Here is a 12852-nt window from a genome sequence, read left to right as displayed (position 1 = left end):
ATGGAGGGCGGAACAATTAAATATTCATGTTTGGGGCTCAGTTTCTGTACTTATCGGCCCTAAACAAGAATTGCTGTTTTTCAGGCATGCGTCATGCATCGCAGACGAGGAACTATGTCAACACAATTTCTCTACCTAAAACATTAGAATATTAACACTTATACCACGTATTCTTAGAAAGAAAAAGGCATTTGGTTTTCTTGAAATACATTTCATGATGTTCATCAGCCGACAGTAACTAATTGTTCTGTTTCCTAATGTTTCTTTACGACAGCAGTTTCAAGGAATGTTATAAAATCCCCATTGTAAACAATGTTACATTTCTGCACTGTGGTCAGCATGCCGTCGAACCGGTCATTTCCCAACTCGGACAAGGGCGACCAAGGGTAGAAAAGTCGCGTTTACAGATTATATAAAATGATTCTCTAGGCAACTGACATTGTGACCATTCATTAATATCAGCCTTTAAACCTGGACTCGCATTCACAAAAGCATTAGTGTTACGGCGGTTTAACGCCAGCGTTAAACTATGGGTACGAAATGATCCCACATATCCCTGAAGTACCCTTATGTCTGAGGTTGAACAAATCAGTCAAGAAAATCAAAAGTCGCGAAAGAAAGAAGGCGATAATTTGACAATATAACGTGGGTTTCCGACGACATAATGCGTATTTTGCACATGGTCGACGTCATCATCATCATCGTCATCGTCACCGGCGCCGACCACTTACAGTGACCATTTACAGTGTTATGTCGCCTTCAGACGACGACACTGTTGAAGACGATATAGTGAGTGAGTGAGTGAGTTTAGTTTTACGCCGCACTCAGCAATATTACAGCTATATGGCGGCGGTCTGTAAAATAATCGAGTCTGGACCAGACAATCCAGTGATCAACAACATGAGCATCGATCTGCACAATTGGGAACCGATGACACGCGTCAAGCAAGTCAGCGAGCCTGACCACCCGATCCCGTTAGTCGCCTCTTACGACAAGCTGAGTCGCCTTTTATGGCAAGCATGGGTTGCTGAAGGCCTATTCTACCCCGGGACCTTCACGGGTTGAAGACGATATAGGCACACTCAGGTGGGAGGGAACATGCACTGCTTAACAGCGCTGGGAAGAGCACGTATAGATCTATAGTAATTAGAAGGTGATATCAGAGTATTGTTTGATAGTGTTGTGGTGGGGATGCGGATTGTGTAAGAAGCGGATGAGTACAGGTTGATCGTGTTAAGAAAGGGATGAGTGTAGGTTGAAAGTGATAAGAAGGGGATGACTATTAGTTGATGTCGTTGAGAACAGGATGAGTGTACGATGATAGTATAAGTTGATGGCGTTGAGAACAGGATGAGTATAAGTTGATAGTGTTGACAAGGGGATGAGTATAAGTTGATGGCGATGAAGACAGGATGAGTGTAAGATGATAGTGTTGAGAATGGGATGAGTATAAGTTGATGGCGATGAGGACAGGATGAGTGAAAGATGATAGTGTTGAGAAGGGCATGATTATAAGTTGATGGCGTTTAGAACAGGGTGAGCATAAGATGATAGTGTTGAGAAGGGGATGCGTATAGGTTGATAGCGATGAGAACTGGTTGAGTATAAGATGATACTGTTTAGAAGGGGATGAGTATAAGTTGATGGCGACGAGAACTGGTTGAGCATAAGATGATAGTGTTGAGAAGGGGATGCGTATAGGTTGGTGGCGATGAGGACAGGTTGAGTATAAGATGATAGTGTCGAGAAGGGGATGAGTATAGGTTGATGGCGAAGAGGACAGGTTGAGTATAAGATGATAGTGTTGAGAAGGGGATGAGTATAGGTTGATGGCGATGAGGACAGGTTGAGTATATGATGATAGTGTTGAGAAGGGGATGCGTATAGGTTGGTGGCGATGAGGACAGGTTGAGTATAAGATGATAGTGTCGAGAAGGGGATGAGTATAGGTTGATGGCGAAGAGGACAGGTTGAGTATATGATGATAGTGTTGAGAAGGGGATGCGTATAGGTTGGTGGCGATGAGGACAGGTTGAGTATAAGATGATAGTGTCGAGAAGGGGATGAGTATAGGTTGATGGCGAAGAGGACAGGTTGAGTATATGATGATAGTGTTGAGAAGGGGATGAGTATAGGTTGGTGGCGATGAGGACAGGTTGAGTATATGATGATAGTGTTGAGAAGGGGATGACTATAGGTTGATGGCGAAGAGGACAGGTTGAGTATATGATGATAGTGTTGAGAAGGGGATGAGTATAGGTTGATGGTGTTGGGAAGGATAAGTATATGTTGACAGTGTTGAGGACAAGGAAACCAGAACACACGCACACACGCGCTCGCTCGCTCGCACGGAAGCGTGCACATATACACAACAACATCCAAAGCCAAAAAGACACTAACACAAATACAAAAAGCGACTTCTCACAGGAAACACTTCCTAGACTCACCAACACAGTGTACTTGGGGTGTAAGCGAGATATTTCAAAGGTAAGATCGGCACATTTAGGAGGCTTTTCCTCGCCAATCACGTCTCTGTCAAAAGGAAATTCAATCCTATACATACATTCATTAGCTTATTCAAATGGACAGATCAGGTGTGTTGGCAGAAATTATTCAGAGGCTGGGTATGGGCCTCTTCCGTCATTTTCCATGAGGCCCTGGACATATTCATGGTTGTACGATGGATATACCTCGGAGTCAAAGCGACAGGCATGACGAAGACGCTAGTAGAAGCAACGAGCCATGCCATCATGTGTTTAAAGTTACTGTGTTTGTGCCAAAGAAAGGCATCCACAAACGAGGTGTTGGAGTGTCTCTGTAAATTGATTAGACAGTCGACACTTCATGTTAATGTTTTCTTTACGAACCACATTTAAGTGATTGCGAGTGGGAAGTGACTGGTCCAGAGCAATAAAATGGAAGCCTTCAGCTTCAGATTTGAGATGTTGTACCACGACCAACGGCCAATGAGTGGGGAGCAAACCAAAACATGTACTCATTAAGCACTAACCTAAAAAGAGGCTCTACGAACAACTATGGTTACACTGAATTGAATTTCGTGCTCAATAAAAATGGTATTTTCAAATTAATATCAATATTAGAGTTTAATAAAGTCATATTTCTGCATTTGATGTCGAGGTTTATACAGCATGTCCTTAGCTAAGACGTCACAGGCTGTCCCTTTTAGATGAGGTCGTACAATGTTTCCAAATTCATCAAGATCACTGGTTACGCCTGTTATGTGTTCTTTGTAACGTACAGTGTGACTGATATAGTATCAAGGCCTTAAGAGACCGTCGGACGTTTCTAGCGGCCATTTTAGCCTCTTTGTGAGAGCACGCTATACGTCAGAGTACGAGCAGTTCCACCACGTGTTTTCAAGGCGCAGGAGAAGCGTAGTGTAGATGTAACAAATAATGATGACGAATACTTATATATCCAGCTGAAAGAGTTGGTCTCAAACTCTGTGTTGGTTGTGGTACAAATGGGGCGGAAAACAAGCGAGTTCATCAATGTTTTGACTTGCTTGTCCACTCATCAACCCGAAGACCTAGGATTGATTCCCCACTTGGGTATTATATGGAACGCCCATTGCTGGTCCTCCCTCTGTATATTGCTGGAATGTAAATCGGGGTTGTGGGGTAACCTAATGGTTGAAGCATTCGTTAGTCAAGCTGAAATGATTTCCCACAGAGGTACAATGTGTGAAGCCCATTTCTGGCGCCCACCGTCGCAATATTGCGGGAATAATGCTAAAAGAGGTGTAAAACTCACTCACTCACCCACTTACTGTCATAATTATCTTCGCCATAATCTAACTGTACCAACAAAGAATGAAAGGATGAGCGTGGCTTATAGATGCTATAGTTACCATAACGCATCCACTGCTACCAAGCTAAAACATAGTCGGCTTTGTGTCACCTTATCCCGATGATGGCGAGGTGCTTATACTGTCACCCAATGGTGTGTCTCATTTATATCTGGAGGGGTAACGGTTTAGCATCTTGGTTAAAGCGTTCACTCGTCACGCAGAAGACCCGGGTTCGATTTCTCACATTGTACCCATGTGAGAAATGTGATCCAGCAGCCGTACCAAGAGCATGAGCTGAACTACCTACAACATGTGTCAACCTCAACCAGTATCCCGTCAGCTTAGTCGAGAAGGCCATCTCGAACACCCTCCACAACAAACCCAGACTGAGCAAGCCTGCATCCTCCCCCATCAGAATCACCCTACCCTACATCGGCAAGACCTCCCATCAAATCAGCAGACTACAACAGCACCAAGCAGGCATCGACACCATCTTCACTCGCTCACTCTCCAAGCCAATGTCCGTAACTTACCCTCCAATAAGCAACCCCTCAAAAGCCATCTACAAGATTAATTGTAAATGTGGTCACTCATTTACATGAGAAACCTCCCGTCCTGTTGATATACGCATAAAGGAACACAAAGCATTGTCCTAAGTTGTTGGCAACATCTTGTTGTGTCGTGCCTGTTTCCAGGCGGCCACGACCAATTTGACGTTGTGCTTCCGACATCCTGTCACCACATACTGTCACACTTCGATCTGTCACATGGACTCGATTCATGGTATTGTCTAGCCACACAACAAAGCCTATCAGCATGAGTAAGTGAAGAAAGCACAACACGTGCAGGTCTTGAAATATGCGTTTTGGAGATATGTTTAAAAAGCCGTTAGAACGTTGACGTTAAAATGGTACTGGTTCATTTTCACACAGATCTTCTGTCTCATTTACTCTTTGCTTTATGCTCCTACACCAAGTCTACTTGGGTATCTTTGCAGCCTTAAACACTGCAGCCTTTTACATACTTATGTAAAAGAACTTCTTAACAGTATAAGTATAGGTTGACAGTACTGAGAAGGGATCACCTAAGTAAATGGGTCTTTCCATGGAAATAGATTAGTTGATTTTGTGACTGTCGGTGACTAACGGTGAATAAATAACTCCTCAATTAACTTAGGTGACGCCGTGTGGGACAACTTGCTCCGAACATATATACTGTATTTTGTCTAAAAGACAGAACAGCACTTTGACGTGATATATCCAACTAAATAGAACTTCCGGAAACTGCAGAACTTCCGGCCAAAAATAATGTAACGTAAGGTGAGGCTCCAGCCGTGAACATGGCCCTGAGATGGGCACCAGTCGCCAACCGGCATGTCCGAATAACGAGAGTAATTAAGAATGGTTCCATGTCGAGGAAGAACCGGGACCAAGGTTTTCGAAGCTCCCTTAGCGCTATGATAACCGTTTGAGAGTGCCTACATTAACATTACGATTGTCTTAGCGGTAAGAGAGCTTAGAAAGTTTAGGCACAGGAACAGTCAAATCTGAATTACCTCACAGCCATGCATCTCTGAGCCCCACTCGTTACTGTCGGCGGTTCCCTTTAATCTAGATACCACACCACAATGATACTGTCACCCATTAGTTGCCTCTTACGACCAGCATGGGATACTAAAGACTGGTTCTAACACGAATCTTCACACGTCTCAAATGCGAAGCAATGCGCGAACACGCGCAAATAAGGAAAAGGCAGGTATGGTGGGGTAGTCACATGGTTAAAGCTTTCGCTCTTCACGCTGAAGACGTGGGTTCGATTCCCCACCTCAGTACAATTCGTGAAACCTATTTCTGGTGTCTCATGCAGTGATATATTTGGAAATATTGCTAAGAGCGGTGTGAAATGACCTCACTCACTCGGAGAAAAGAGACACTAATCACTGTAACACAGCTCCAGTAGTCGGAGTTTCAAATCTTACTTCAAACACACACGGTTGCGAAACACAACGCCGACTCGTCTGTAGCTCAAAAAACAACAGTATTGGGCCACACTATATAGGTTTCCACCAGACAATGAAATAGTACCAACAGTTGGCTAAATCCGCTAGGAGCAAATTTTCAGCAAGCTGTATCATGAATCGGATGGCCTCAAGCTCTTCCGTAACAACCCGTAACACGGCAGGATATAGAAAATATGAATCTGAATTATTTCAGATTTACGATTTCATTAATATCCAACCCAGCAATACTAAATTCTGAAATGTTACGGTGTTCAAACATTCAGACAAGGTTTTGCAAACAAGAAGATTGCATACGCCACACTTGTCTTTAGAACACTGTCAGTCATTCACAACTTTTGGTAATTTCCCTTTGTATTCACCAAACACATATGGTCCTTTCGAATGGTATTTAATGTTGTCAGTTGACAGTAAGTTTCGCGTAATCCTTGCAGGAATAAGAAATTTCGAATCTAACCATTCCCAAAGTAGCCATCTATTACGACTGTCAACAACTGTGACAGCCAAGTATGGTGGAACTCATGGTCAGGTCTAGTAAAATCATACTTACCAGGATATACGCTTGTCACCGGAAGACTGGCACAGGAAATAGGCTGGGCTCTGTCTCGCATGTCTCAAGATCCGCTTGCGAAGGGAACCGGGAACCAGGAACCAGCTGGGTACCGGAAGTAACGACTCCGAGACTTATAGGTCTATTACCTTATTTCCTGATGAGGAGAGACGACGTGGCGTCGTGTATAGAAGGATGAGCAAACATGTATGTGCCGTCTTCTCTTTTTAAATACGTCCCTATCAGATGATTAGCAGCCAGTATGCAGTCGTACCCTGCATAATCATCATCATCCAACTCCTTCTCCGTCACCTTCCCGTTCCGTTTGAGGATTGCCTTAAACAACCGTCGCTTCGCCTTGTCCTGTAAGATCTTCTTAATAGTCTGATTCAGGAAGTCCACGGGTTTGGTAAAATATTCCTCTGCTGAAATGTTGTTGTCATGGTGATACGCTGCAATGAACAGTTTACAAATATGCGGAAATCCGTAGGGGCAGTTTGTCTGACATATGGCCTTGACCTTTTCATGATCAAACTCCATACGCCTCAACTCGGGCACAGCGTTCCACATCAGTATTTTTTCATCAACATCTCTCCCCGACGAAATATGGAAAGTGTTTTCATCGTCCTTCATAAATGTCCTTAGCCTTCCTAAATCATCCGAGGCCGACTGCAGTATGTAATCCCGACCAACAAACAAAACTGTTATCTTTTTTCGGCTTTCTTCTGTATTTCCCTTACTGAAAGAGATCGGATCTAGGAATGAACGAAGAACTTGCCTCCACCTGGACCATTCAACAACGCTGAATTCCAAGTCTCCCAAAATATCGTCCAGCATGATAAGAGGACGAGAATAGGTCATCGTGACATCGGAGAACTCGAAAGGCGACTCTACCTGGAAGACTTGTCTCCCCTTGTTATACTGATCTTTCAGTGTCATATACGCTACAGTAGACTTTCCCTCTCCCGGTGGACCAATGATTGTGACCCAAGGGGCTCCATTGTCCAGTGTTTCTCTTACCTTCTTGAAGACCGCAGTCTCCACGGTATTTTCCGTCCATGACCGAATCCTCGCCTCGGTCCTTTCTGTAACCAAAACTGTCATTACAATATCCCGAGGACTTTGAGAACCTACCGAGTTTATATGTTTGACTTTCAGTTGAAATTATTAAGCTCTCCACACGCTTGAGACATCACGTCCAAACACATTGGAATGCATGTCAACATTTAATCATGATTCTCCTTTCTAAACATACACTACACACAAAATGAACCGTTGCCCTACTACCTTTATGGATTACTACAAAGATCTATGAAATATAAGTCAGAAGGTATTAGTTTACAAGAAAGCTGTATACAAATCACGAAACAAATTTCATAAATGCATTCATATCAATCACCAAAACACAGAAATATGCAAGCAGTATTTGCATCCATTGCATATGATTCTATAGAGTATAATGAGAGACCAGAATGCATGGTGTGATGCCCAATATGCAACGATTAACAGCTGAAGAGCAGGAAAAAGCCATTGAGATGGTGCCGATGGCGTTGGTATACAATGATGTTGCCAACGTCTATGGATGCCACCGTATTCGTAAAGAGAAGTAGTCGGTGCTACAGACAGACTGGGGTCACCGTAGACAGACCAGGAAGTGGATGTCCACCTATCACAACGACAAATGAAGACAGGTGTCCCGTAATTAGGGAAGTACGTATAGAGTATATTGTGATTAAATTAATGTTTACAAAATAATATTGGTATCATATCAACAGTTGATATGTGTCTTTCATATCTTTGTTTCCGTATCAAACTGAATAACTTTTTCGACACAACTTATAACATAATATTAAACATCGTCGTGCAAATTCAGTGTTTAACCCAGTCTTCGATGAAACAATATTTTACACAAATTTACCCAGACACAAAGGAGTCAATGGTGGTTGTAAGATTTAGAAACATCTTTCATGTACATAAATCCCAAGTCTGTTTACCTTCTTCTGTCCCCTAGTATCACGGCGAAAATAAAATCAAAATACGTTTGGTCTGGTTGATGTTTTGACCCCATACACAGCAATATTCCTGCAATATGACGGCTGTCATGAAATATTCGAATATGGACTAAACAATCCAGTGATTGAAAAATGACATTACATTGTCGATATTCGAAGTTGGAACACGATGGAATAACTAACTAAGTCTTTGAACATGGCAAGCGATCCCGTTAGTTCTGTATTTATGTTATAGCTGTAAAAATGGCTGGCGCGACAAAATTATAAGTATGGGACATAATGAAAAACAATTAAAATACGAATGCCCGTCAACGGGTTCAATAAAACTGTTCACTTACTTCGTATTTTTTGTACTAGAGTCAGTGGGGTGGCCTCATCCTTCTGACCTGGGTCAGCTTTACCAATGTTCTGAGTTCCACCAACGTTCAGGTTCTTGGCTTTAGGTACAACCACCTGCTGCTCCATCTTGATGAAGTTGTATTGGACAGTTCCTGACGGGGTGAGTGAGGGAGGGTTGTTTTACAAATTGCTAATGATACAATTTACCCTGATCAATCTGATTGTACAAAATACGCTGGTCAAACTGATGATACAAGTAAGCTGCTGAAACTGCTTATGCAAATTGAACTGTTCAAACTGATTATACAAATCAAACTTTTGAAACTAATTATACAAATCATCCCGATTAAACTGAGTGTGCACATTATGTCGATCAAACTGCCTATACAAATTTCCCTGATCAAACTGATCATACAAATTATTCTGTTGAGAGTGATTATACTAACTACCCTGATCAAACTGGGTGTACAAATTATTCTGATCAAACTGATTATACAAAACTGATTATACACATTACCCTAATCAAACTGATTATACAAATTACCATGATCAAACTGATCATACATATTATTCTGATCGGACTGATTTTGCACATTATGCTGATCAAACTGATTAAACAAATTACCCTGATCAAACTGAGTGTACACATTGCCCTGATCAAACTGATTGTACAAATTACCCTGATCAAACTAATAACAGAGATTAACTTGATGAAACTGATTATCCGATTATGCAAATTATGCTGTACATGTAAATTTACCTCATGAAACCAAATTATCGAAATACCCATATCAAGGTAGGCCTACCTTTAGCAGTTTCATTTGATACTGCTGCTGGCCACTGGAATTGGAGTTGCTGTTGGTGACCTGCCATGACATGGCCGATTGTTGAGGGTAAACACTGTCCCCCTGCCGCCATGACACGGTCTATGTTTGCTTGAAAATGATGTTTGTCTGCTTTCATGAACTTATCTATTGATGTTGGCACACTCTGTGTTGCCATGACACCCTCTCCTTCTGTTGTCATGGTCTTGTTTGTTGCTGCGGGTATACCATGACCTTGAGTTGCTGTAGCTGGGTCTAGTGTTGCTGTTACAAACTGATCTGGCATTGCCGTGACATGGCCTAATGTTGCTGGTACACACTGTTCTTGTGTTGTGACACGTTCTAATGTTGATGGTACAATGTGTTCTTGTATTGCCGTGACACGTTCTAATGTTGCTGGTACACACTGTTCTTGTGTTGCCGTGACACTTTCTAATGTTGATGGTACACAATGTTCTTGTATTGACGTGACACGTTCTAATGTCGATGGTACACATTGTTCTTGTGTTGTCGTGACACTTTCTAATGTTGCTGGTACACACTGTTCTTGTGTTGTGACACGTTCTAATGTTGATGGTACACAATGTTCTTGTATTGACGTGACACGTTCTAATGTCGATGGTACACAGTGTTCTTGTGTTGTCGTGACATGGCCTAATGTTGCTGGTACACACTGTTCTTGTGTTGTGACACGTTCTAATGTTGATGGTACAATGTGTTCTTGTATTGCCGTGACACGTTCTAATGTTGCTGGTACACATTGTTCTTGTGTTGTCGTGACACTTTCTAATGTTGATGGTACACACTGTTCTTGTGTTGTCGTGACACAGTCTGCTATTGCTGGTACACTTTGTACTTCAGTGTCTGTCACTTGGTCTTTTATTGGTGGTAAACATTGTACTTGTGTTGTATTCACTAAACCAGAAGCAATCACATCAGAAGCACAGGGTTGGGGCGTTATATTGGCACACCTCAAGATCTGTTGCAGAAGCATGTCTTTTTCTGTAAGCGAAGAGTGAGCAAGTTTATCTTTATGCTGCTTTAAGATACATTTCACAATATCACTCAGGGGAAAACCAGAAATGGGCTTTCACCCATGTGGTGAATCGATCCAAGATCTTTGTGAACGCTTTAACCACTAGGCTACCCCGACGCCCCACAAGCGAAGAATTCTGTGATAACACTGAAACCCTGTCATGTCGTGGCAACGTTTCATCGACCATTCATCCAAATTTGGAGAAAAAAAAACTATAAAATAAACCCGAAAGGGCTTACTATACAAAGAGGCATAATTATTTTTACACTTTTCAATGCTTCTTGAGAATATAAAGATCTTGAAGATTACGTATTAGGAATGATAACGTTATGTGGAATCTGGTATCTACAATGTCAAGTAAATTCATGTATTCAGAAGTTAAACGTACCTCGATCCACTTCTCGGTAGTCCTTGTGGTGGACGGTGTCAACTAGGACCATTGTGGCATCATTCTGACTGTAGTAACAATCTTCCTCTACCTCTTCCTCGCTAAATCCGTCTTCTCTACAAGTGTCTTCAGAGTATTCCCCATCAAACTGTACGTCATTTTGATGACCTACCTCGTCATTGTCATCTCGACTATCGACTTGTACAGCTTCGACGTTTCTGTTGGGTTCCTCTTCCCCTCTGTCTTGAGTCCAAACATCTTCCACTTCTCCTTCATCAGCTGTCACATATTCATCATCATCGTCGTCATCGTCGTCGTCGCCATTATCACAATCATCGCAGTCGTCCTCGTCATCAGCTTTCTGTTTTTCATTAAAACCATCGTCATCTTCTTCTTCATCATCACTATCGTTATCACCATGGTCGTCTGTTTGAGCCATTTGACCTCCGAAACTACGACACTAAAATTTCAATGAGAAGCTGACGCGTGCAACTCATGCGAAGGCAGGTAGCCTGGGGTCTGTAAAACTAAATGTTTTGTAGTTTACCCTGCAGGAATTACATTTAGAGACTCGGTATAAGCAACAAACGTGTCATGCGAAGGCAGGTAGCCTGGGGTCTGTAAAACTAAATGTTTTGTAGTTTACCCTGCACGAAATACATTTAGAGACTCGGTATAAGCAACAAACGTGTCGTGCGAAGGCAGGTAGCCTGGGGTCTGTAAAACTAAATGTTTTGTAGTTTACCCTGCAGGAAATACATTTAGAGACTCAGTATAAGCAACAAACGTGTCTTGTGATCCCCATTTACGCATGTGCTTGCATATGTTTCAGTTCAGTATTGTTTACCGCACGACTAAGTGTATTCAGTGTTACTCTGAAACCATCAACAGAGTGCAGCCACCGGCAGACGACCAGTCAGATGACGAAGAGCAACAAGTAGTTGTCGCGCCAACAGCAGCACAAGCTGTTGACCTCGCTATCGGTCTGCTGATCTTCTACGAGTGAATGAGTGAGTTTTACGTCGCACTCAGCAATATTCCAGCTATATGGCCGCGGTCGGTAAATAACCAGGACCAGACGCAATCGGGAACCTATGACATGTGCCGTTAGTAGCCTCTTACGACAAGCATGGTCGCCTTTTATGGCAAGCATGGGTTGCTGAAGGCCTATTCTGCCCCGGACCTTCACGGGTCAACCTTCTTCGAATGCAGTGGCAACGAAGGTTCAGTTAATTTATTGATGGATATGAGGAAGAGACTCGAAGAGATAAACCCAAGAAGGCAAACATCTATGAAGCTTTCAGGAAAGAACATGCTGAGTCAAGAAACATGTAAACGCGAATCAACGTGCTAAAAGAAAGTTTGTTGGTGTCCATTTACATGCAATGCTTTACTATTGACTATTGATTTATGTTTTTATATATACATGAATAAATTGTTCACATTGTCAGTACGGTTTGATTGTTTTGATCCTGTTAACCGACCGTCTCGCTATCCGTACTATTTCCGAGCGTAACCAAAACGTACAGATTAACGGGGTTCAACTGTAAATAAGAGTGAAGTTATCACTATCTCGGTTTTCACCATTTGAACAGAACAGCAAAGATGACAGTGGGGTCAATCAGTTAAATAATTAAAATTAAACGCACTCACCTGCGCAACTTTAACCACGTGCACGTCACAACAAATATGGATCTAAGTATACGTGATGGCGACTCAATGGATCCCATACATGAAGATTACATTACAGGGATTCAGTCAGCGCAAACTGATGTCCCGGTGCTATCGAACACAAACTCGCACATCCGCATGTTTCCGTCTACACTGTTTCCGGTGTCAGCTGACACACTTGAACATACTTCCTTCTTCGGCCGT

General features: G+C 42.4%; 1 protein-coding gene across 1 annotated transcript; it reads right to left on the bottom strand.

Annotated features, from left to right (window-relative positions):
- Positions 1-6528: 6528 nt before the first annotated feature.
- On the bottom strand, positions 6529-11416 carry LOC137272510 (uncharacterized). The gene is made up of 5 exons (XM_067804901.1): positions 10978-11416; positions 10475-10555; positions 9536-9769; positions 8729-8881; positions 6529-7463 (listed from the first exon to the last, which is right to left on the bottom strand). The coding sequence occupies exons 1-5, from the start codon at positions 11414-11416 to the stop codon at positions 6529-6531; spliced, it is 1842 nt and encodes a 613-aa protein (XP_067661002.1).
- Positions 11417-12852: the final 1436 nt, after the last annotated feature.

The sequence above is a fragment of the Haliotis asinina genome, chromosome 1 (genome assembly GCF_037392515.1).
Source record: "Haliotis asinina isolate JCU_RB_2024 chromosome 1, JCU_Hal_asi_v2, whole genome shotgun sequence".
Classification (NCBI taxonomy): domain Eukaryota; kingdom Metazoa; phylum Mollusca; class Gastropoda; order Lepetellida; family Haliotidae; genus Haliotis; species Haliotis asinina.
This window is presented reverse-complemented; position numbering and strand designations above follow the sequence as displayed.